This window comes from Corythoichthys intestinalis, chromosome 12 (genome assembly GCF_030265065.1).
Source record: "Corythoichthys intestinalis isolate RoL2023-P3 chromosome 12, ASM3026506v1, whole genome shotgun sequence".
NCBI lineage: Eukaryota > Metazoa > Chordata > Actinopteri > Syngnathiformes > Syngnathidae > Corythoichthys > Corythoichthys intestinalis.
In genome coordinates this window covers 44,710,294-44,737,851 of record NC_080406.1, presented here as the reverse complement: position 1 = coordinate 44,737,851, position 27,558 = coordinate 44,710,294, and the positions used below count along the sequence as shown (strand labels likewise).

The window sequence follows — 27,558 nt, the reverse complement described above, 5'->3', positions numbered from 1 at the left end:
TTAACCAGTTTGCATTATTTTATTGCAATGTTTTTCCTTATTCAGATTTGTTTCAGGACTACAGTTACAGTTAGACTTCACTTTGATGGTTAATGCAGTAATTTCAATTTTGTTTTATCAAAATAGATTGGTTTATTTACATTTCAAAAACCAGAAGCCATTCATTTAAGAATGTGATTGCATTTTAGTTTACATATTTAAATGTTCAGATATTAAGATTTGAATGAGGCAAAATAGCATGCTTTTTCTCTCAAATATGTTGTTATAATCATTCGTTTCAGATGTACTGTAATTATTTTCTGTATGAAAATTCATTTGCTGTTCAAAAAGTCTTTTTTCAAACTTGAGTCTTGAAAAAGAGGGGGTCGTCTTATAATCAGGGCCGTCTTATATTTGGGCCATTACAGTATTACAAAAATTATACAATGTGATTTCTGGATTTTTTTTTTAGCTTACGTCTCTATGAGTGGAAATGCATCCATGACTGAAATTTCAGACCTCCACCTATTTTCCAAGTGGGTGAACTTGCAAAATCACACAGGTGCAAATACTTCTGCTCCTCACTGTATATGATGAGTACATCCCTAATTTGGACAATGTGACTCAATGTAAACCTATTAAAAATCTTCAAAGTTAAAATGTTTTCCGGACTATCTATGGCAGGGGTGGGCATTACGTCGATCGCGATCGACCAGTCGATCGCAACGCTAGTGTGGGTAGCTCGCAGCGTAAAAAAAAAAAAAAAAAGTAAAAAAAAATTTTTATTTATTTATTTATTTTTTTTTTAAATGTACATAGTTAATTATGTTATGTGAGCAAACATAATTTACCGTCCATTTTTTATTTATAATTTTTTACATGTACACAGTTATTTGTGTTTTGTGAGCAACATAACCTCATATGTTGCTCACAAAGCATAATTACTGTAACTGTACATTAATTTTTTTTTTTTTTAGTTCACCCTCCTCTCTTAAGGTAGATCGCGGGAGGTTGTCTCATTTAAAAGTAGATCTTGGAGCAAAAAACTTTGAGCACCCCTGATCTATGGAGTGATTTGTTCTTTGTCCTTCTCTTGGCAGGTCCTCCGTCCCCTCCCCGTAACTTACTTTTCAACCTCAACGACTCATGTCTGATGCTGGAATGGTCACCCCCCAGTGACACAGGAGGTCGCAGAGACCTCACCTATAATGTCCAATGTAAACGCTGTGGTCCAGAGCCTGACCACTGTCAACTGTGTGAGGAAGAGCTGCGTTTCCTGCCTCAACCGTTCGGCCTGACTACCGCTTCGGTCACCGTCACGGACTTCTCAGCACACGCCAATTATACCTTTGAGATCGAATCCCTCAACGGTGTTTCAGAAATGAGTTCATTTCCTCGACAAGTTGCCATTATCAACGTCAGCACCAACCAGGGTGGTGAGTGTGAATTTCCTTATTTTGCAATGAAGATTGTACTGTTTATATTTCACCATTTATTTGGGCACTTATTTAACTCATTGACTGCCATTGATGGCAACAGGCAACTAATCCATTTTGATTGGGTAAGACTGCCCACAAATCTGGCCCTCCCAGTTCCAGAGACTAGTTGTCCTCTAGAGACAAAATACCTTAATTTTTGGACTATAAGGTGCCCCTTACTATAAACCGCCACCCATCAAATATGACACGAAAACGGCATTTGTTCATAGATAAGCCGCGTCGGACAATTTAAGCCGCAGCTGTCCTAACTGTATTATGGGATATTTACACCAAAAAAATATTTACTGGTAACACTATATTTTACAGAGGTGTCATAAGACTGTCGTAGGAGCGTCATAATTATGACACGATACTGTCATGAACGTTAATGAATGTGTATGACAGATGTGATTTAGTGTCATCGGACAAATTATCTCACTTTTGAATGAATGTAAAAGACCCACGCTGGAGTTAGTGACAGAATTTGCCAGATGACACTTAATGACATTTGTCATAAGCAAGGGCGTAGGTTTGGTCTCAACATTGGTAGGGACAATACAACAGCATACCCTGCATGTACACTTTTTGCTGGGGATGGGGCATTAATAAAACCAAACAGATTGGGTGAACGGGGGTCAGGGCTACATTTCTCACGAATATGAACCTCACTAATTAGTAGGCTAAATGAGCAATGCAAATTAAATCTGTATTGACTTATACTAACTTTCATGTGTACTGGTTCAAGTGATAAACCATTCGTTTCCAACCTTTGTTTTCAAGAACTACTCAAGAAACATTTTTAAAACTTCCAGAATAAATGACTGCATTTTATTAGCAAATTTAAATTGCAATATTTGAACATAAATTGTATTAGCATACACAATAAATACAAATTTGTTGATAATCTCCTAAATATCCAGGGATGCAAAAAAATAAACATTTGTCTCAAGATCACTCAACATTGTCTGTCTAAATAAATATATTAAATAACTGAAAAAACTTCTTAGTCAGGAATTAGCAAGAATAAATAAAATGGAGCGTTCCTTCGGGTCAAACGCTGGTTTTGTCCACATGCATCTCTAAAGTGCATCAGTGGGTTGAGAAATTATGGGAAAAAACTAAATCGGGATGAATTAAACTTTTTACATTGATAATGATCAATGTATGATTGTCTGAAAAAATGTTTTCATACGCTGCAAATAAAAATAATTTTGAAAAATAATTTAGAAAGTAAATACATACAATAATAATTTAGAAAGTAAATACATACATTAATAAATGGAATGCACTAATACGCATTAAATTTCAAAAGTGTAAAGTCACAACATGGTCTAGCCTTCTTTCCTTCTAAACTAGGCCGTTTACAAGAAAAATGTCAGTATGTGTTTTTTTTTTTTTTGACTGTCAACACTTTCCTGTGAAACACAGAATGCGTCCTGGGACCTTTCTTTCTAGGCAGCTTCTTGCTCAAGTTTTTTTCAATTATTGTTGCCAGTTTCTGGCAGAGTTCACTTCATTTCTCAAAGTTTAATTAACGTTAACAGTAGTAAACACATACTGGAGGACACTTCTCTCTAAGCAGCGTCCTACTCCAGTTTAGCAGGTTAGCAAGGTCACACAATTTGATGTAATGCTAACTCTGACTCAGGTCGGACTTTCAGTAGCAAAATTAGTGGTGTGTCTCCAGCCTCCACATCTTTTTACGTTACTTTCCGTAGCTGCAACTGGTCGAAACAAAACTCCTAAGATCCCTCCTCTTCGAAGGAGGCAGAGGAGGCGGCATGTTGTATTTCTGTGTCGGGGCTGGCTACTTGTGTGCGTGTCGTGTGGAAGGTGTGAAGTCATCAGCCAATAAAATGTGCGTTTGAGGGGGTGGAAAAAATGGACCGGCACATTCAGCAAGTGAAAGGGGATAAATGTAAGTCTGAACATAATGAAAATAATTCACTTAATAATGGAAGGGTCAATTCCGTACTTATAACGTATGGGAGGACAATCTAAATGACCTATATAACCGAACTCATTAGATGCAAATAAGGCTGCTTAAAAGTTTATAGTGTTATGTCCCTACTATCCCTATGCAAACCTACGCCCTTGGTCATAAGCATTTATTAATGCCCGTGTCAGCGTCATTTCATAATTATGATGGTCTTATGACAGTCTTATGATGCGCCTGTCAAATAAAGAGTTAACTATTAACCCAAATAAATCAACAAATAAGCTGCTCTGGACTATAAACAGCAGGATTCAAAATGAGGTGAAAAAGTAGGAGTTCATAATGCGAAAATTACGGTAATTTAAACTCACTCAGGATAAAAGTGGCATATGATTGGATGTATATAGTCAATTGCCTTGAGACCCTTTCTTCTAAATATAACATACTGCACTGAAGCTCTAGAGATGTGATACTCTTAAGAAGATATACTAGCAGGTGTTTAATTATATAGTCTATAAAGTGTGAGATCGCATACTAACAAGATTTTAATTATGTGGTGATTTAATTAATTACGACTAAATACGATGATTAATTATCTTTAGTAGTTTCCTGTATGTTGTTGTTTGTTGTGAGATTGCAGTCATATGACACGTCTTTACCAATACAAGGCGATGAGTCTATTGCCTCGGGTATAACTTGATGGCAAAGGAGCAGTAGATGATGGAGCTGCGTACACAGATAAGTGTTCCTCTCCACCCAGGAGGGCCTGTTTTAGTCCAGTCTATTTGTTAGTTTTCAGGAAAACTCGAACATTAATCTTTCTGTGGGATTTGATATATTGCCCAGACCCTGATCCAGGGAACACCTCATTAGTTTTTAATGGGGATATTGCCAGTGCAAGGCCATTTGATTGGTTGGTTCACTTCTCTGCAGGTGAATGACCAACTTTATTTTCTGTCTTTTTTTAGGTTTGTCGGGGAAATCAATCAGCACTATGAATTTGTTTCTGCATTTTACTCTATCTTAGCAATAAGCATTGTTCTATTTTCGCAATGTAAAAAAACGGTACTTGATAATTGTGCAGGCGCAATTCTCCTGTTTTTGAGGATTTTAAAGACTATTCTGTACCACGTTGAGTGTTCCAGTGTACTAAGGGTGTGTCTTTGATGATACGCTGTGAGGATGACAGTTTGGTTATGAAATCCAGTCCAAAAGATCACATTTATTTCGTGCTATATATGCATACCTGTCAACCCGAGGTCGTTGGCAATCTTACTAATAGTGACCTATGCCCTTACAAATTGGTGACTAATCTTACAACATTCTATATAGCCTACAATATGAAACAAAAATAAAACTCAATTTTTAAAATAATGCAAATTTTTTGGTAATAATGTTAACATATACTGTAACCTGGTGCAATCAAAGAACAATCCATTTCTTCAGCTACATCATGATTACTAAAATTTAACAGTGACTTTTGTTATAATTGTATGTAGCACTTTTGGCAATTTCTATCATGTCTTGATGCCTGCACTTCATGGCACTTCAGCTCGCAGTTCAGTTTGACTTGAACGTAGTTCGTTAGTGTGTCCAATTATAAATTAAAAAGGTCAATTGATAAAATTAACTTACAGATGCAATCTTTGAGTCAGGGAACATTTCTTTTGCTAATTCTGAGAAGTGATCAGCAATAGTTGCAGGCAAATTGTGTTCGGCAACAAATTGGCAGAATGAAATCTCCGCTTTCGTCACTTTTCATTCTGCAGACTTCATCTTTATGACCAGTGTTGTTAATCTTACTTTTAAAAAGTAATTAATTAGTTACAAATTACTTCTCCCTAAAAGTAATTGAGTTAGTAACTCAGTTACCTGAAGGTAAGAGTAATTAGTTACTTGGCAAAGTAACTGGTGTTACCTTTCATGTTTTTTTTTTTTCATTATGTTTGGAAATCATTTAATGTTGTGAATCAACTGTTAAAGTTATTAAAATTGTTACCGCTTTTGCATTAGTTCCCTTCCATCTAATTTCGACATGTTAAAGTTTTTAAACTGTTTCATCATTTAAAGATAGATTCAAGTCAAGATTCTGCCAATTCAGGAGTATTTTAGATAAAAAGTTACTTAAAATCGCTAGAAAGTTTCACTACAACAGAGCCTTTCTGAGAAGTCTACTGCTTCAAAATGGCGACTGTTTATTAACGCCACCGTCTATCATTTCGCATGTAGTTCTATAGGCATTTGATATCTAGGCGTAGATTGTAGGCTGTCGGCTACAGTCAGGAAATATTGGAGCCACCTAGCCTAGCATCGCATTTGCTACAGCGTCACAACACTCTTCTCTCTCAGTGTCTCTGACTTTTCTCGCGTCATTCAACCAACATAGTAATGCATCGTAACGCACATTGTCTCGTTGCCAAAACGGTGACAAAATCCGAACTGGGAAAAAAAAAAAACTTAATGCACGAAAAATGTGCAGATTTTGAACGTACGGCATACCACTTGTAAGCATTACGCCGAAACCGTACAACTTGACAGGTATGTTTATGATGTAATTAAATTTTGGTGAATTTGATTGTGGAACGGCGTATGCATTGATCGCAGATGTATTTCAGATGCCTTCATGATACTTTTCATTTGAAAGCTTAGCAACTAAGAATTCCATATATTTCATCAATCAATTTACATTCTTTTGAAAGCATGATTATCACTGTTGTTGCTTGTACTGTGTATTCGGTCTTTATAATGTATAGTTGATTGGAAATGGCATCACAATTTGTTTACCTGGACAAACATTTTCTCAAGCCAATGTTGTAAAAAACTGTGAAGAAATCAACAATAAGGTTATCCCCCTCCCTGCTCTCTCCTAATAAGAGTTTTTCTGTTGAAAGAACCATGTTTCCTGGGGGATATGGTATGGTGTGTAGAATGTACAGGCTTTTAATTTATAATTTGCAAACACAGTTTTTTGTGTGTGTGTGTGTTCTCCCGCCCTGTGTTCTTCTCCGGTGTACATTTTTCTGTCGTCTTTGTTCTCTGGCTCCATCCCACCCTCTGCTCCTCTGTTGTTAAGGGAGTTTGGGGAAAAACACATTTTCTCATACAGCCACAGCACATTAAATGCATTATTCTGTGTGTGTCCAGGGACAGCTTGGCAGTATTTGCAGGTAAACACAATGTCACACCTAGCCTTTTTATTTCATTAAGATTCCCCAAGTTCAATGCATAGACACACAGCGAGTCCCCTGGCTACAAGACAGCACTAATATACACTAGGTTAATATACTCAGCCGTAGCTTTTTAAAGTACTTTAGGGAGCTGGAGTTGGGTTGATAACATTTTTTTAGTAATTCTATGGACATGTTTGTTTTGATTTTGGCTTGATTGAAAAGCTGTTTGGAAAACAAAGCCTATTTGATCCCTTTGGAGTCCAGACCCGAGTCGCTTTTCTTACCCTTAAGTGGCTCAGAATTGCTATTTATTTTTATAGCATAGATATTTATATCAGCATTTATTTATACAATGTCCATTTGCATAATTGTGAACAAAGTATGTTTTGCTTATTTATTTTTGCTACACAGGCTAAAACACCTTATTTATCCTTGTCATAGCAGAGTTGGGAGATAGTCCCTGGAGAAAATACATACATGCACAGTGAAAACGTGAAAACTCGAACCCCCGACCTCAGAACCACAGAGCAGAGTGCTAAAAAGTAGCTTGACTTAAAGAGAATGATAATACTAAGGGGCTGTAAGATATCAATAGAACCGTTATGTGGCAAGATAACAAATATTAATAAAGTTAACAAAAAAATAAATCACATTCATGAGCAATTATCGAAAATAGATCGAAAATTACGAACATTTCCGAAAGTATTCCGGAAACAGCCGAATGGGGCTTTGACGTCACAGCCAGGAAACAAAAGGTCGAGGCTGGTGCCATTGTTGTTTATCGACGAGAGAGTTGCGTTTGTGTTTTATCAAAAAAAAACTAAAATGGTTCAAACCTGTCATGCTATGTGGTGTACAAATAGCCATTTGTCGCAATGTAGTATCCATGAGTTCCCGAACGCGAGAAAAAGAGCTGGACTACGCAGACAATGAGTAAAGTTCGTCCGTGCAAAGAGGGCTAATTTTGCAGACCCAGCCTCCGGCACGATTTTGTGTAGTGCGCATTTTACACCTGAAAGCTATTCGAACTATTGACAAATGAAATCAGGTTTTGCTAAGAAATTGCTGCTGAAAGCAGATGCGGTGCCCACCATACACGCGCAGCCACATAAATGTCCCGAGATATCAAGAAAGAGGACGATGACTGGCACTGATGAGACCACCCCAGGCAAAGCAAAGTGAGTACTCTGTTATTATAAAAAAACATATCACGCATTGGATATAGGACTGGTCACATGTATGAATTATCGCTCGTAAAATATATACAACAAATCCTCTAATCCCATTCATATTTGTGTCTGTTGGCAGAGCGAAAACCTATGATAGCACAATAAATGATAATCATTCTATACATTACTTTATTTTGCGGTCAGCTTCACAAAAAGAAATGCAAAACAAACCATTCAGTGATTCTGTTGCTGCCGGTGTTTCATCAGTGTGATTGCTCCCCTCAATGATCCTTTCATTAGGCTGCATTGGCTTTCGTTTGGGCTCAAATTGATAACCCAAAACACCAAAGAAAGGTTCACAACTCTCCTCGTCACCATTAGAAGAATGTTCGTTACATCGGATTCGTCGCTGCAAATAGAAACAAAATTGTCCACCATCATCGCCGCCATTCAGTACTAAGCACTGAGTACTAAGCATCCTTATAGTGACGTCACGCACACAATATGCTAGATTTCCGGGATGTCGGGCACCGGTCGTTTTAGCTTGACAATCGATCCAAATTTCTATCATTTTCTTGGTTTTGCGATGTGTGTAATTACACGAAGGGGCATGATATGAATCCAAAAGGCATTCGTTTATGGATAAATGACGGAATATTAGCATTTCCCCAGGTGTTTTCATACACTTTAACTTAGCTTAGTCCTCTCGTACTTTGTTCGCACACGTTTCCCAAGATGCAGCCACATGAAATTCTATGATGGGTGATTTAGAAAGGTGAACTGAAAACACCATTAGCATAGAGTTGTCATCAGCAGAAAAGAGGCAAGCATGTGAATTTCTGTGTGTTGTGAGGGCTAGCAAGAATTCAGTAATATGCACTGCAACCAAAGATAAATTAGTCTTAGTTATTAAAATGCAGATGGCCCTTTTGGTGAGGTTACCACATATGATTTGCCATACCTGTGATGGGGTTCTTTGGTTTGTGTATATGTGTGAGTGTGTATTTGCATTCTTTAGCACTCTCCACATGCATCAGGAACTATATGGCCTGTGATAATTTCCTGTCAGGCATAACCTTTTCTGTATTCTGTGATTCATATATCTTTATATGCACGAACATCAATCTCAATGACATGCGCACTTTGCATGCACTGAGACCGGCCAGAAAAAGTAAAAATAGATCAGCCCAGCCCAGATGAAGCACTTAGAGATAATATACAGTATTTCATTGCAAGACAAACTACTCTGCCATATAACCACAATTAGTCGGCTAGGCATATACTGTATAGCTATTTAAATATGTCATGTAAAAGAAAATTATCCAAATAGAGGGTTTTAAAAAATGATTCATATGAATGTAAGGAGAAAGGAGATGGGCACAAACAATGAAAAGACAAAAGAAGGTGGAAGGGAATATAAAATGAGAAGTAGGAGACTGGAAAGATAATTATATGTGGATGGCAGGATGAAAAGATAGTAAATTGCCTGACAAAGAGTTTGTCATTGAAGTGCTGCAGATAGTTTTTGTATCATGTAAGTCAATTACTATCGATCAAGGCAGTGAATTGCACAGTCTTTGTCCATTTGTATATTTCTGACTTTAGGACAAAAATAAAATATATATAAATAAATGAACTGGAAAGGTGTTTCAGCCAGTCAGAAGCTTGAAGTACACCCTGAAAAGATACAGTGGTACCTCTGCATATGAAGTTAATTTGTTCCAGGACGTAGGCGGAGTTTGACTTTTGTGGCAAGGGGGCAAAACTTGTTGATGACCTGGAAACGCAGTGTCAGCAATAAAATTAACTTACAAGATATATGCTACGATAGTAGCTTAGCCCATGCTCATACATACTGGCATCCTATTGCAAATAGCAATTACACAGAGCAAAACAAATAGATTATGAATAAAAATAGGAATGTTAATATAATATTAGTAATAATAATAATAATAACAATACCTGTAATAATGTAACGAATCGGGTTCTAATGTGATGAATGTGTTTTGCATGATGTACCTGAACGCAGCATGGCTGATGTGACAGAGTGAGAGAGGTTTTTTTATTTCCACTTTTCATGTTCAGTTGCGGTGGATAGTAGGCATGTTGTGTTGCACAAGTTCTGAAACAAATGATTAAAAACCCGACGAAGCTGGCGATTTTTTTGGGCGAACGGAGATTGGAGGAGGGCCATCGAGATGGTAGACATTCTATGGCCGTACTGTCGAGCCAGTTCACGGATGCGCACCTGATGCTCGTATTTATTTATGTTTTCCATCTTCATTTCAATGGTAAAATCACCTTTTTTCTTTTTCACTTCCTGCACTAATATTCTTGGAACCCATGTTGATTTCTCACAAGAAAATCCGCCGTGCATCCGTCTTGCGGAAAAACAAAGAAACGGCGGCGCTGTCATAAATTGTATTTCAAGCATGTCTTTGGACGTAGAAACACATGGCGAGTCAAATTTTACATCAGTTGTCGAAAAGATCGTGTGTCGAAGAGATCGTATGTTGAGGTACCATTGTACTATAATGATATTCAGGGTAATTTTATGAAACCACAACAAAAGTAAGGTTAGGTTAGGTTGGACTGAATTGTTACATTTTCTGTAAATAGTAAAATGTTTTTGTTTGAATGGTTGATTGGTTCAAACTATTAATTTGTGTAATGAACATATTATCATAGTATTTCCCAACCTTCATTGAGCCAAAGAACAGCAAACACAAAACTTTTTTTTTTTTTTATTATTGTATTGGGATGTATTGGGATTTGACCCACACTTGTGAGAGCAACTAGAACCTTATTCACATTTACAAAAACTTACAAACTACAAATATAGAAAATCAATTGATGATTTCACTGTCACGTCGGCTTTTGAAAAAGTAAACATACATCAAATACTGAATAAACATTGGCCTTCGTCTTTATAATTACATGTTGAAAAATATTTCCAAAAGACAGTTTACAAATTGTAGTCTAAAACTCCAAAGCTGATAGTCACAGACTTTTTGTACAAGGCCAGCAAGTTTAATATTTCTTTAGAATTTTGAGTTACTGCAGGAAAACGACCTGAGAGCAGTTTATGAAGGTATGAACTGCATATCTGGCTTTCATCATATTGACTGAAATATAGAGTTGTAAAAGGACGGTGGACAGATGGGTGACTGCTGAAAGAGGCGACCAAAGCGGAAAAAGAGATGTCCTAGAAACACGAGGGTCTTTAATCACAGGAAGCAGCTTGGTAATTGTGTATGTCACTGAAAGCAATCAGAGACAGGTCGAACTCTCAATTGCTCTGTCACATCTGAACAGCAACTCGAGACACTAATCAGAGAATCTTTTGTAGATGATGTTTAAAAAATAAATAAGTGGCTGAAATGCATATAGAATGATGTGGGAGGATCGGCCGTTGGAGTGTTGTTCATTACATTCACTCTGACTGAGCCTGATTTATCTCAAAGAGCAAACGAGAAATTGCGTGTACATTCAATCACTTTTGGCAACAGTTGTAAACTTGAGGATGACTAACTGCATAAAGTGCATGTTTTGTTGTATTTTTAGCTTTAAATCTGATGTTTAAAACTGGTGTTTCAAGCAGTTTTGTTGTTTTGCTCTATGTGCCTTGAGATCGAATGGTGATCAACTCATTCAGGGTCAATTACGGCGGAAAACACTCAGGTGGCTTGACATTCTGCTCTGAGACCCCCAATATGGCCAAATTTCAAAATTGACGGATCTGGAGCATCTAGACCACTGGTTCTTATTTTTCATTTTAGACTAGGTTTTGGACTGGTTCCCCCCTAATTTACAGGCTTTATTCCATTTCTTTAAACTGCTAGTCCTCTATCTAATGGGAGACAAAACTAGTTTACTCAGTGGACAGTTGACTCGCACTTGGCATGAGTATGTATGTTAGACCTACTGGCAGTGTGGACTGTACAGATAATAAGAAATTTGTGTCAAATTTTACACCAAGAAAATAGTATATAATACAAGGACATGAAAAAATGAGAATGTGTGTATGAATGTGTGAGATGACGTTTGAAGAAGTTTCGTATGATTTTCCAACATAAAAGTGAACAGCAAAAGTCAAAATTATCAGTAGTAAATGTGAAATTTGAAGACATTTGAATGGGAATTCACTTAGTTATTAGCTTGCTAGCTTAGCTATGTTGGTTTTGAAATTGAAAAAAAAAATAATTATGACTAAATATCAGGCGTCACGGTCCCAAAGTTGTTAGCAAATCCGTCTCACAGTTCTGAGATCAAGGGTTCTATCCCGGGCTCCGGCCCTGTGTGGAGTTTGCATGTTCTCCCCGTGCTTGCATGGGTTTTCTTCGGGTACTCCGTTTTCCCCCCACGTCCCAAAAGACAAGCATTGTAGGCTTATCGAACACCCTAAAATTGTTCCCTAGGTATGAGTGTGAGAGCGAATGGTTGTCCCTTTTCTTGTGCCCTGCGACTGGCTCGCAACCGATTTAGGAAGTACCCCGCCTACTGACCATAGATACAGTAGCTGGGATTGGCTCTAGCACCCCATGACCCTCCGCTTGGAAAATGAACGAATGAATGAATGAATGAATGAATGAATGAATGAATGAATGAATGAATGAATGAATGAATGAATGAATGAATGAATATCGAAGGGTTTGAGAATGCAAAGGTGAAACTTGTGGGGTTTGGTACGTTTAGCAATGTTACGAACCACTGATTTTGACATTTTGTTCTATCAAACAAAACAAATATTTTGTCCTAAAATACAGTTCATTTAAAAGTCAGTTGCACGTGCAGAAACCACTTTTTCAGCCTTGAGTATATTTTCCGCCTTATCAATTAAGTCTCACTTCAACTTTTAAAAGAAACTCTTGCATCATGTTTCACTTTGACCTGTTGGTTGTGCAGTTTTTTTTAAGTTTTCATGCATGCTGAGTGAATTGGCAATTGGAACACGAAAAACATTGCTGTCAAACTTTACTAGATTGTTAAAGTCAAACTCCATTAAAGATTCTGTCTTATCTTCCTTGACCTGTGTTGGCCTTCTGCCTTATACCACAGCAAGTGCCAAGATCAATTTGCAGCTCTAGCTATAAATGAGTTGAACGCATGAAACTGTTGGCCTTCTCAGCCACCATGCTCCTTCTAGGCAACCCTTTCCCGCCATTCCACTATGCTCTAACTAACTATGACAAATTATCCCCGCACTTAATTACCAGCCAGGGAAAATCTCAATGATGTTTATTAGGTGCGGCATCATAAAGCGGTTTGTCCATGGCCCGAGACCAAAGCGCTGTGCTATGAAACACTAATAATAACAACAGCCATACAAATTAGATGAGTTGAAAGACTTGGAGCCTCAAGGAATTGGTCGGGGTGGGGAGAGAGAGGAAAGGGACAATCTTTGAATGAATCAATACTGATCACAACAGTGTTGAAGTGCTGAGCTCTAGTTCCCTGTAGCCACTTTTCCTCCAAGAAGTACACAGAAACAGGAAATTCTAGCGTATCCATCACGGGTTTCTTAGGTGGAAAAGAAAAATTCACCACCTTAACTGAGACAAACAGCTCTATTCTCATGAGCACATGTAAAACTACAAAGGTATTGAAATGAAACCTCAATGAGTTGTGATCTGCTCGATCAGATGTAAAATTCTGGTATTATTTTCACAGCTAAAACACTTGCTAGTGTTATGTTCCTTAGCATTGTAGTTCTTGTCTCACAGGCATGTTTATTTTCATGCTTTTGAGATAAGAACTAGACACGTGGCGTCGGCCTTGGGAAGTGGGCGGTCAAACATACGGATTTCATATGAGCTCGCTTATTAGAAGTTGATTTATCAGCCTCTCGGTAAGGAATTCATGCCCTTGGCACCAAAGCAAGAGCTCAGTCCTCCAGGATGCCCCATTTACCGTGTAGCACATGGAAATGTAAAGTGGATATTTAGTGTCCGACAATGAAAGGGTGGCTGTGGCTCAGTTGGGGTAGCGGTTTCTCTACTAAGCAAAGGGTTGGTGGCAGTGTTGTTAATCTTACTTTAAAAAAGTAATTAATTAGAGTTATAAATTACTTCTCCCAAAAAGTAATTAAGTTAGTAACTCATTTACTTCAACGTAAGACTAATAAGTTACTTGGCAAAGTAACTGACGTTACTTTTCATGTTTTACATGTTATTACATGATCCATTCTATAACGTCTTTCACATCAAATGTTTATTGTAACTGATTGAATTGAACTGAGATTGTAATGGTAAACAAATTTTAACTTACAAATGCTGTGAGGGAAAGAAAGCCTTTTTCCTGTTTATTGAACAGTGACTTGTGTGTACCGTCACACCCCTAATATATATAGATATTTTTTTCAATATGCAGGTGAGGCTTGATTCAATTCAATTTTATTTGTATAGCCCTACAGTATATCACAACAAGGTTGTCTCAGAGGACTTTACAGAGTCAATTTGATACACAGTCAGATACAGTAGATCGGGGTGCTCGAGTCCAGTCCTCGAGAGCCCCTATCCAGCTTGTTTTCCATTTCTCCCTCCTCCAACACACCTGACTCAAATAATCAGGATCCTTATCAGGCTCCTGCAGAGCTTGCTGATGAGCTGATCATTTGATTCAGGTGTGTTCAAGGAGGGAGACATGGAAAACAAGCTGGATAGGGGCTCTCGAGGACCGGACTTGGGCACCCCTGCAGTAGATGAATGAGATGAGATCATGTCCTGGGCATCACCCATCCTTAGACCCTCCATGGCGGCAAGGGAAAAACTATAAAAACTCAGTGGGAAAAGAGAAACCTTGGGGAGAACCACAGTCAGGAGAGATCCACTCCCAGGAAGGACAGGCTATAGATGAATCAGGACTGATGATGGATAATAGTAGGAGTTCCAGTTTGCAGAGATGCAATGGAGTGAGGGAACATGAGTGGGTCCATCTAGCCAAATGAAGACGTCCATCCAGCCAGGCGTCAAGATAGTCAGGTGGCTGCGGCTGAAAAAGTAGCCCCCTCCCCCAGAGGGAAGGAGGGAAAGGGGACACTGAGTGACTAGTGATGAAGAGACTAGTCTAAATATTAGATACAACTAGATATTAGAATTAGAAAAGAGAAATAAAGTAAAGACAAGTGGTAGGTCTAGTGAAAAACAGGAGACTCAGTTGCTGTACTTTCCCCAGAATTGTAGCTCCTAGGGCATCGTAGACTGAACTGTGAGTCCAGTCAGTTTTCAACTAGCCTGACCATAAGCTTTGTCAAATAGGAACGTTTTTAGTCTAATCTTAAATGTACAGACTGTGTCAGCTTCTTTAATATTAGCTGGAAGCTGATTCCATAAGACAGGAGCTTGGTAACTAAAGGCTCTAGCTCCTACTGTACTTTTAGAGACCCTGGGAAGTAGACCTGCATTCTGAGAACAAAGTGTTCTGTTGGGGCGGTATGGAACCAGAGCATCTGTGAGATAAAATGGCCCCGTACCATTAATGGTCTTAAATGTAAGGAGGAGGATTTTAAATTTAATTCTTAACTCGACGGGAAGCCAGTGAAGGGCTTGGAGCACAGGGGTGATGTGCTGTCTTCTATTAGTTCCTGTTAAAAGTCTTGCTGCTGCATTCTGGACGAGCTTAAGACCTTTTAGGGAACTTTCAGGACAAGCTGCGAGTAAGGAGTTACAGTAATCCAATCTAGATTTAACGGACGCATGAATTAATTTTTCTGCATCGTTTTTAGACAGAATATCTCTAATTTTGGCTATGTTGCGCAGATGAAAAATGGCTGTTCTCCAGGTTTGTTTAATATGAGCCTAAAATGACAGGTCTAGGTCAAATAGAACTCATAGGTTTTTAACTGTGGTGCTGGAGGCTACACTCACATTGTCCAGAGCGACTATCTGATCAGGTTTAATTGATAAATACAATTGCGTGTCGCCAGCGTAACAATGAAAATTAACGCTATGTTTTCTGATGATATTGCCTAGAGGCAGCACATACAACGTAAACAAGATGGGCCCGAGGACTGACCCTTGCGGCACACCATAAATGACTCAGGAATACGGTGATGATTGCTGGTTTACATCAACAAACTGGTATCTTTTAGATAAATAGGATTTAAACCAGCAGAGGGCTCGAGACTAATCTATCATCAGCAACGAGTAACAAGTCATTAGTTACTTTGACTAATGCAGTTTCAGTGCTATCATAAGCTCATAAACCAGATTGGAAATGTTCAAATAAACTATTGTCCTGAAGATGCTGACATAGTTGTTTAACTACCACTCTTTCAAGTACTTTTGAGAGGAAGGGTAGATTAGAGATAAGTCTGTAATTGGCTAAAATATTAAAATCTAGAGTAGGTTTTTCAGGAGAGGTTTAATAACTGCATATTTAAAGGACTGTAGCACTTGGCCAGTAACTAATGAGGTATTTATTATATTTAGGATAATATCAATAGTTAGAGGCAGAGTCTCTTTAAAACGTTTGGTTGGGATTGGGTCTAGGAGGCACATTGATGATTTAGAGGACATAACGATTGAGGTTACATTGATTTGGCCTACGGTGGTGAAGTTATTTAATATTATAGAGGGGTTTATAGGAGATTCTGAATTTTCAGTCTGTGCTTTGTCAGACCTAATTGTTGGAAGTAATTCACTTATTTTGTTTCTAATGGTTGAGATTTTATTGTTAAAGAATTTTTGGAAGACATCACAGCTGAGAGTAGGTGGGATGGAGGGTTCTACTGAGCTGTCACTGTTTGTCAGCCTGGCTACAGTGCTGAACAGAAACCTAGGATTATTCTTGTTTTCTTCTATCATAGATGAGTAAAATCTGGTTTTAGTCGTACGCAAGGCCTGTTTATAAGTCACTAATCTGTTTTCCCAGGCAAGGAGAGAGTACTCTGTGCTGGAACGGCGCCAAAGTCTTTCTAATTTACGTGCTGTTTGTTTAAGAGAACGTGTTTCAGCATTATACCAAGGAGACGCTCATCTCGGCTTGACAGACTTAAATGGTGGTGGGGGCGGGGGGTGGGAGCAACTACATCCAGTGCAGTTTGTAGTGTGAGCAAAACACTATCAACAAACTCATCACAACAGCAGGACCAGACATATTCCCAGACATATGAATCTCTTCCCTCTTCAATATTCAGTTGTTTTGATTTTATGAAAGGTTTAGGGCAAGTGACTATTTTTGGTAATAACAAACCAAAATTATTATTATATTGTAGCATCTACAAGGACCACACCCACTTGGTGATGATAATGCATACTGAACAGGAAAACAGTCCATTATTTTCAATTAATTGTACCCACCTGAACCCCACGAACTATATGGAAAAAGTTTCCCGAGCGTTTAAATTTCTGAAGAAATGTGAGGGGTATACTCACTTATGTGATACACTGTAATTAGATTAATCACTACTGACAAAAATAACGCTGTTAGTAACGCCGTTAAACTCTAACACCGTTATTGACAACACTGGTTGGTGGTTTCCAGCTCTAAGCGCCTCTAGTCGAAGTCCTTGGGCAACACACTGAAAAACTGTTCTTATCCTATTCCTGCCATGGCTGTACAAAAAATCCATTATGAGTGAGATCACATCCGTTTGTCATTTTTAACATTTTGGTTGCTATACATAATGATTAACATCGAATCCATTTTCACTGCTAGGACTTGCAGTGACCATTCATAAAATAGATGTTACTGAGATCAATATAGTGGCCTTACTCCAATTTTGTTATTTGTATCTCATTGGCTGACATAGATGGTGATAGAAGTCCAGTCTGTTTTAACAGAGAGGGTGTGCGCTGATCATTAAGGAAAATCAAAACGATCAAACTGATCAAAAAGAAAAAATAGCAACAAGTAAACCAAAACAAGACAAGGGCCCAACTGCTGATGATAGCAACAGCAAAAAGGCACAAGATTACAAATTGTCAATGGCGATTAGCAATGCATTATCTCGGTGACCTTTTCTTGGGTCTCCTCATCTAAATACGGTGCGATGCAAGAGGCTCCACCCACCGCCACACACCTAGATTCTGCAACACAAGAAAAAACGAAACCAGCAGGAGACGTGACACTAATTGCCTGCCATAGATGGCGATCAGTGCCTAAGTCGTTTTGACTGGGTGGGCAGGCAGTGAACAAATTTGAGCTACTGAGAGCAAGAGTGAGCTAACGCCATTTTTATCATGTTTAACTCATTGGTCACCATAGACGGTGATAGATGTCCAATCCATTTGGACTCAATTGATTAATGGCATTGCCTGATAAAACAAAGTAATGTGTTTGTGTGTATAAAGTGTTCACCTGGTCTAGTTGTAGACACAACTTATCAGGCCTGAGTTCCACCCACGTACACACACACATGCACACACACCCACAGATGCCCCTTATGCCGTCTGTTAACGCAGATAGAGGAAAGAACAATTGAACAGGATAAATGTGTTTGACAGTTCCCTGCCTCCTTAGTGATTTATCAAAGTATTTTTCCTGCTAATGTGTTTTATCTCATTTTTCATTCTTTCTCTTTCCAATCCTTCATTTTCTCCCACATACATCTCCAATGAAGCCATTTGAGTTGTTAAAGTATAGTAAGTACAGACATTCCTTCCAATATTTTATCACAACATGACAGCAGAATGGCATTGATTTGAAGCTGTAGAGCTAAAGGTTAAATGTCTTGTTTCACGTTATCGAGAATTATTGTCTTCACTATCTTTAAAGTGCCTGTGACACAAAAAAAGCATGTTTATTTCATATTAGACGCGGTATTTTATGCTCCTGAATGAAATGGACAGCTTGGATGTGTGTGAAAGCGATCGGTATATTTATTCAATTTTTTTAATCCAGCACTACGAAAATGATAGACTTCCAGATTGAGGAAAAAGGCGAATGTGACGTCAGTGGACTAATCAACTCACAATACAGCCATTACTATCGTATGCAGAAGGACTGCAGAGTCAGCTGATTTAGCGCATTAATTCGTTTATTTCTTGCGTCACGCCAGCCCAATGTGCTGCAGGCTTTTGTTGCTACACCAGGGAGAGATTTTGTTAGGCTTTTTGGATTTCCAAAAGATCCTTGTTTACCGTGAAGAATGCCGACATTCTAGAGACCATTGGATGGATGACTAAGTGAACAAGCTACGTGTTTCATGTTATGTCAAATATTGGGATCATGGCAAACGTTTTAATAAGGAGGTGGCTTGCATTTTGTGGGTGACAATGCTCCCTCTCCACCGAAAAGGCCACTCGGTCGACGACCGGCGGCTTGTTGCACACTATCGTCGCCGCCAATGAGCGTCCATTCTCAGGCAGCCACACGCTCTCGTCTGCGGTTCTCAATTGTGTAGAGACTTCCAGCCCCCTCGGTCCTCTTCGTGTGCCCGCCTAGAGAGCGCTATACTCGGCTTGGGCTCGGGCAGCCATGCGCTCCAACGTTTGCCGGTTTGTGTACCGAGAATGCTCAATCTTCGGCATTCATTCCCCTCTGCGTCTCGGTGACGAGCACTCCCTGCCTGCTGGGGCCGCAGCAGAACGACAAGCTGAAACTTGCTTACCGCCTTGGAATGGCCGATCGGTGAAGACCACCAACCCCGCCGCCGTGTATGACACGAGTTGGAGGAGTTTTGTGCGATTTTTCGTTTTTGAAATGCGAGGAAAAGACTTGGAAGAGTCGCTCAGTTTGGGTGGGCATGTCACTCTCACGCCTCCTGTTTTGTTTACGCTTGTTTATGCTAGACCGCTATAACGACAGGCGGGGCTAAACAGCGGATTAAAAGACTAATTTCTCTTTTCCAAATTGTTGTACAGTGAGTCAAATAAGTATTTAGTCAACCACTAAATGTGTAAGTTCTCCCACTTGAAAATATTAAAGGCCTGTAATTGTCAACATGGGTAAACATCAACCATGAGAGACAGAATGTGGAAAAAAAAACAGAAAATCACATTGTTTGATTTTTAAAGAATTTGTTTGCAAATCATGGTGGAAAATAGGTATTTGGTCAATACCAAAAGTTCACTTCAATACTTTGTTATGTACCCTTTGTTTGCAATAACGGAGGCCAAACGTTTTCTGTAACTCTTCACAAGCTTTTCACACAAGCTTTTGTTGCTGGTATTTTGGCCCATTCCTCCATGCAGATGTTTTGGGGCTGTCGTTGGGCAACACGGACTTTCAACTCCTTCCACAGATTTTCTATGGGGTTGAGATCTGGAGACTGACTAGGCCACTCCAGGACCTTGAAATGCTTCTTACGAGACCACTCCTTTGTTGCCCTGGCTGTGTGTCTGGGATCATTGTCATGCTGAAAGACCCAGCCACGTCTCATCTCCTATGCCCTTGCTGATGGAAGGAGATTTTCACTCAAAATCTCTCGATACATGGACCCATTCATTCTTTCCTTCACACAGATCAGTCGTCCTGGTCCCTTTGCAGAAAAACAGCCCCAAAGCATGATGTTTCCACCCCTATGCTTCACAGTGGGTATGGTGTTCTTCGGATGCAATTCAGTATTCTTTCTCCTCCAAACACGAGAACCTGTGTTTCTACCAAAAAGTTCTATTTTGGTTTCATCTGACCATAACACATTCTCCCAGTCCTCTTCTGGATCATCCAAATGCTCTCTCGCGAACCGCAGATGGGCCTGGAGGTGTACTTTCTTCAGCAGAAGGACACGTCTGGCAGTGCAGGATTTGATTCCCTGGCGGCACATTGTGTTACTGATAGTAGCCTTTGTGACTGTGGTCCCAGTAGGTCATTCACTAGGTCCCCCCGCGTGGTTCTGGGATTTTTGTTCATCGTTCATGTAATCATTTTGACGCCATGGGGTGAGATCTTGCATGGAGCCCCAGATCAAGGGAGATTATCAGTGGTCTTGTATGACTTCCATTTTCTAATAATTGCTCCCAGAGTTGATTTCTTTACACCAAGCGTTTTACCTATTGCAGATTCAGTCTTCCCAGCCTGGTGCAGGTCTACAATTTTGTCTCTGGTGTCCTTCAACAGCTCTTTGGTCTTGGCCATCGTGGAATTTGGAGTGTGACTGACTGACTGAGGTTGTGAACAGGTGTCTTTTATACCGATTAAAACAGGTGCCATTAATACAGGTAACGAGTGGAGCCTCGTTAGACCTCGTTAGAAGATGTTAGACCTCTTTGACAGCCAGAAATGTTGCTTGTTTGTAGGTGACCAAATACTTATTTTCCACTCTAATTTGGAAATAAATTCTTTAAAAATCAAACAATGTGATTTTCTGTTTTTTTTTCCACATTCTGTCTCTCATGGTTGAGGTTTACTCATGTTTACAATTACAGGCCTCTCTAAACTTTTCAAGTAGGAGAAGTTGCACAATTGGTGGTTGACTTAATACTTATTTGCCCCACTGTATGTAGTCGAATCTTCTCTAAATATGACTTTAATTCACATTATAATGCTATTCAATATTTTGTTATGGTGTCACAGTCACTTTCAAGTGCTAAATAAGTAATGTTAAGTTGATTTATTTCTCTGACATATTATGCCGTGTTTTTAGTGTTATCCTGTCAGAAACATGGCATGATGATGAACAGTTTAGAAATCTGCTGCCAGGCATGAAAAAAGTAACTAAGCAAAACATTCAGAGCCTTGCATTTTAGATATTCTGAGTACAGCAGTGAATAATGTTTTGGTTGGTGCAAATATGCGTTGATTCACTCTTTCAAAAGTCATGTGTGTTTTTTACACACATTTCAGCAAAGTAGCGCTTTCACAAACATTCACAAACACAAACATTATTATGTCATTTAAAACCATAGATCCTACATTACAAGTTAAGGAATTTTTTGGAGGGGGTAAGTGCCCCTACCATATCTTCAGGGAAAGGTTGGATATACAGTAAAAACATAGTCTGCTCTAGTGTTTGATGCACTTGTGAAAGTCCCTGTGGTTTAGCAGTGAGCAGTGAATGTTTTGTTTTTTGCAGTCTTTCCCCCCTTAGCTTAGACTGTTGCTGGGTTTCTTTTGAATAAATCCACACCTTAGCGTGTGACTCTCTGGGACAACAAATGACACAGAAAGCTCAGCACTCACATATAAGCAGCCACAGAACTAAAGATGCTCACTAGCTTTGGTGGGGGAATCTATGATTCTTTGAAGGTGTTCACCCTCAATGTGACCTTGCTCTCCGACAGGAACCCTATCCCACTTCATCTCTAGGGTGCTGTCCCCTGCTGCACTGTACATCTCTCTGCACCTGCAATCACGGCGGCCACCTTTGAAGCTGGACACAAAAACATGAAAGACAAAATAAAATGTGAGTGAAAAAGAAAAGGGAGGGTTAGACTCGGACTATTTTCAGAAAGAGTGTAGCAAGGGAAGGAATTGAAAATTACACTTACTATATGTGATGAAATGCTGGAGTATTTTTAATAATCAGAGCTGTTTAGACTTAGAGCAACCAATTAACCATTTTTGATGGAGAAAAATATGTAATAATCGGTCAATTTTCACATAACAGTGCAAGATATAAGTAAGTATTTTACAACAAGTGACTTAAATGTGTGAGTGTGGTGAAACTCAACTCTTCTGCGATGAATGCAAATCTGCTTACTTCACCTCGGGTGGATTTTCTTCTTGTCTTAACTCTCCTTGTTGAGGTCAAGAGTTAATCCTCGGATTCTTGCTGAGCTCTGGTCTCATGTGGCATGCTATATTGTAACACCTCTGATAATATTTCATCTTTTGGAATTCTTTTTTCTTTTGATTTAAACTTTTTTTTATTTCACTTTAGGCCACTTTTGACAGAGGCACGAATTGTGCAACCTTCACATTTAAATTAAGAGCTTCAACAGCATTTCAACATGTTTGTAAACACTAAATGAAATGATATATTAATCCACTAAACAATTAATTACATTTTTAAAATCGTGCTATAACTGAATAAAAACACTGCAAAACAACATTAGACAGTTATAAAATCGATAAGTTACTTGCATATTACTGTATCTAATACTCTGATTCAAAGTGCTCCTTTATGGCAAAATGCTAATTTAACTAATTAGCATTTTAGTAATTAAAAGACATATTAAGCACTGCTCTGTGTAGACAACCCAGCACCTTTAATTGAGCGGTAATGCTGAGATAGTAACACTCACATATTTAAATAAATACAGTGAGGAGCAGAAGTATTTTCACCCCTTGTGATTTGGTAATTTCACCCACTTAGAAAATAGGTTGAGGTCTGATATTTCATCATAGAAACATTTCTACTCATAAAGACATCATCTTTAAAAAAAAAAAAAAATCCAGAAATCACATTGTATTATTTTTTTAAATAATGTATTTGTAATTTACCGTGGTTTGTAATTATTTGTGCTCGTGAGAATCAGCAATAAATATGAGAATGAAAGAGTTGTCAGTCAACCTTAAAGAAACTGTACCCTTACCCCATGAGTAATCACCCGCCCACCACTCGTCTGAGCTCAATATTATGACCTGTGCATCCCACAGTCAGTCACAATCCAACGGCAACCATGGGCAAGACCGGGGAGCTTTCGAAAAACACCAGAGATAAAAATGTTGAGCTCCACAAAGATGGAAAAAACTATGGGACAATTGAAAAGCAGCTTGGTGAGAATAAATCAACTGTTGCAGCAATTGATAGAAAATGGAAAAGGCTAAACATGACTGATAATCTACCTCGGACTGGGGCTCCATGTAAAATCTCTCCTTGTGGGGCATCACTCATGATGAGAAAAGTGAGGGCTCAGCCTAGGCAGGAGCTGGTCAATGACCTGAAGAGAACTGGATGCACAGTTTCAAAGGCTACTATCAGTAGAACACTAGAGTGCAATGGTTTAAAATCATGCATTACTCAGAAGGTTCCCGTGTAGAAGCCAGTACATGTGAAGGCCCCTCTGAAATTTGCCAGGGACCATCTGAATGATGCAGAGGGGTCATGGGAGAAGGTCATGTGGTCAGATGAGACCAAAAGTAGTACATTATGGTGCACACTTTACTCGTTGTGTGTGGAGGAAAAAGAAGGGTGAGCACAATCCCAAGAACACCATCTCCACTGTGAAATATAGGGGTGGAAACCTCATGCTTTGGGGCTGCTTTTCGGCAAAGAGGATTGTATAAAGCAGAAGATAAATGGTGAAATGTATAGTCGGATTTTGACCCACAACCTCCTTCCCACAGTCAGAGACCTGAAGATGAGTTTTAGCTGGATCTTGACGATGACAATGATCTGAAGCACACAGCCAAGTTGACCAAGGAGTGGCTGCGTAAAAAGCATATCAAGGTTCTAGAGTGGCCTAGCCAGTCTCCAGACCTCAATCCAATAGAAAATCCTTGGATGGAGCTGAAACTTCGTGCTTCTCAACAACAGCCCTTAAACCTGGCAGATCTAGAGAAGATTTGTGTGGAGGAATGGACCAAAAGCCCTTTTTCCATATGCGAAAACCTGGTGAAGAACTACAGAAAGCGTCTGACCTCTGCACTGATAGCAGTGATTTTCTCAGGGGTGCAAATACTTATGAGCCCCAGTAAATTACAAATAAATTATTGAAAAATCATGCAAAGTGAGTTCCAGATTTTTAAAAAAAAAATGTTAGATTATGTCTCTATAAGTGGAAATGCATCTATGATTGAAATTTCAGACCTCTACCTATTTTCTAAGCGGGTGAACTTGCAAAATGACAAATACTTGGGCTCCTCACTGTATACAGTATATCCTGTACATATAGACATAACTGCAGCAGTCTTAAACTGGACTTTTCCTTGGAGTTGCAACCTAAATCGTATTTGTCATTGCGGCATCATTGGTGATTACCATTGAACCTCAAGTGATATATAGCACCAATAAACTGAGCACAGGACAACACTGCTGCTGAATGGCACTATAAGAAAGTAAAGCTTGGCAAACGGACACCATATCCATCCATCATTCAGCACACTGATTACACAAACTGCATCATAAAACTCCAAATGTCACTATTTAACCTGAAACTACTACGCTATTGCACCATTACAAGAATTGCTTCACAAGTGGTTTTTATTGAGGCATGGAACACAAAACAGGAAATTTAGTTAGAATATAGTTGCTTTTACTGCTACCATACATCTTTTTTGATACCAAACCATCAAGCTACTGAGTAATATCCAGCCTTTCAGGTACAGTGGTCACTACTGTGGACAGCTATTCAAAAGATGATACCCAAGACATTTGACCCTTTATTGGGAAAAAAAACAACACAATAATAATTGCTAATACAGTGGTACCTCAACATATGATCGTTTCGACACACGATCTTTTCGACATTCGACGTCAAATTTGACTCATTTGCCATTTGCCATCTGTTTCTACACCCGACGACATGCTTGAAATACGACGATTTATGACAGCGCCGCAGTTTGTTTTCCCACAAGACGGACGCACGGCGGATTTTCTTGTGAGGGAAATCAACATGGGTTCCAAGAATGTTGGTGCAGGTGGTGAAAAAAGGAAAAAGGTGAGGCTTACCATTGAAATGAAGTTGGAAATGATAGAAAAATCTGAGCCTGGTCTGCACGTCCGGGAAATGGCTTGACAATACGGCCGTAGAATGTCTACGATCTCGACAGTCACCCTCTCAGCACCGTTTGCCAGCCTTGAAAAGTTAAAGTGACAATTATTATGATTGTGACATCGCCAAAAAATTCGCCAGCTTCGCCAGGTTTTAATCATTTGTGAAAGTAAAAAGTCCTCTCTCTGTTACGTCTGCCACGCGGTGTGTTCAAGTACACCATGCAAAACACATCCGCCACATTAGAACAGGGTTTTTTTTTTTTTTTTGTTATTACTATTATGAATTTTTTTCAGATTTTTATTAATAATTTATTTGTTTTGCTCTGTGTAGTTGCGATTTGCAATAGTACCAGCAGTATTTATTAAGAATTTAGTGTAGTTTTTCGGGCTGTGGAACAAATTAATGGAATTATAATGTATTTTTATGGGAAAAAAATCCTGCTCGACATACGAGCATTTCGACTTACAAACAAGGTCCTAGAACGAATTAACTTCGTATGTAGAGGTACCACTGTATTTCACTCATAGCATGCCACTGATGGCTCATGTTTTAATACTGACGACGTTAAACCTCCAATCCATTGTGAAAATGTATTGGACATCTTGCACCCCAAATGCCACCCAATGAGGTCCATGAGTGCCATGTAAGTTTTTTTTTTCAATCATATTTCATGCATGAAAGATTTAAATCAAAGTTAGAACACGCAGTGCATCTTAGAATGCCAAATATAATTATAAAATGGTTTATATATTCTTCATATTAGCTCAGATAAAACCAACAGTTCCTGAAGTGTATTTTCAGACTGGGCGGCACTTGCATAGTGATGACAACAACATTCCTCACATATGGCCACATGACCTTTAGAACAGAAGTTGTGCCATCATAACTGATGTCAGTGCCACTGTAAACCGGTCCAGTCAGCAGATGTAATAGAGGCCTTATGTTGAAGGACATCAGAAACTACTGTGTTCAACAATGTAGGGGAAAAACACAATTTTTACATTTTAATAGATTAATTTAAAAAAAAAACACACACACACAATGTGGGTATTTTAATAGATAAGATTCTGTGGGTCTTCATTGCCAATTCCTATTCAGTGACATGATCCAATTTTAATCTGTACATAAAATGTTACTGTGCTTACATTTACTGAACATCAGTCACAACCCATTTGTATGTAAGGCCAAAACTCAGGTAAACAACTATAGTCTGCCCCCGTTTTCTAAGAGAAACAACAATATCTGGAAACGACAATGCAGACGTGAACAATCGAGTGGAAAACTCTGTCACCTACGTGCTTGACAAAAGAGGCTGACGCAAATGTATTCCTCACTTTTTTTACACTATTGAAACACCCAAAAGCATCCAGTCTTGACTTGACATAATGCCACAAGCTTGCCAAGGAAAAAGTTAGTGCGGGAGTTATGTGACACTTCTTAGACAGTTGGCATTTCCTAGCGAATTAGTGTCTTCTCAACACTTAAAATGGGTTATGAATGCATAAAAACGACATGACAAACACCCATTGTATCAATTTGTGGACACAATACTGGACATAAGCTTGAACAACAAGATTTGTAACATCAACACCCTTGAGATATGATTGCTTCCATTTTGGGAAGACTTTTTAGATGTTGAAAACGATAGATGCCCAATTCATTTAAACTATGAGGACTGACTAAATGCTCATCTTTTACTGCCATTGATAGCAGCCCCTTGAAGGGCTGCTTCCAGTCAAAATTAATTGGACCAGTAGTGCCATCAACAGCGGCCAATGACTTAAGAGGACGGACACCAATTTCATCATGTGCATCTCAGCAGAACGAATCTTATATAATTAATTTTAAAAACTTAAATAAAAGCCAGTATTTTTCAGGAAGTGGCCGTCCAAAATGAATTGAATGGCCGCACTTCCTCGTGATGTCATAAATACTCACTTTCACATGCACCTTTGCTTCAATCAGTCAGTGTGTATGTGTGTGGCTATGTCACAAAATGGCTGCACTCATGAGCAGAGGCTTTTTTTTTGTTTGTTTGTTTGTTTGTTTGTTTGTTTGTTTGTTTGTTTGTTTAAAACATTATTTTCTTCATCTAAGCAATCCACCATTTGCTCACTTAAATACTTTGAGCAACTGTCATTGGCATGAAGGTCATTTATAGTAGTTGTTGTTGTCTCTCCTTAGAACACTTGCTAGGTCAGGGATCACTAATATCAAAGGAGAGGGCATTCTGCTTAAACTGGGTGTCTGCATGGTTCATGAAGCCAAATGCAAGACTTTTTTTAA

The 27,558-nt window shown here is 38.9% G+C and overlaps 1 protein-coding gene across 1 annotated transcript in view; it reads left to right on the top strand.

Moving 5' to 3' along the window:
* Window positions 1-27,558, top strand: part of LOC130926827 (ephrin type-A receptor 6-like) — a 252,235-nt gene that overhangs the window by 144,653 nt on the left and 80,024 nt on the right. Inside the window, exon 5 of the mRNA XM_057852094.1 lies at window positions 1,080-1,415. Within this exon, the coding sequence (XP_057708077.1) occupies window positions 1,080-1,415 (336 nt within the window). The remainder of the gene's footprint in view (window positions 1-1,079; window positions 1,416-27,558) is intronic.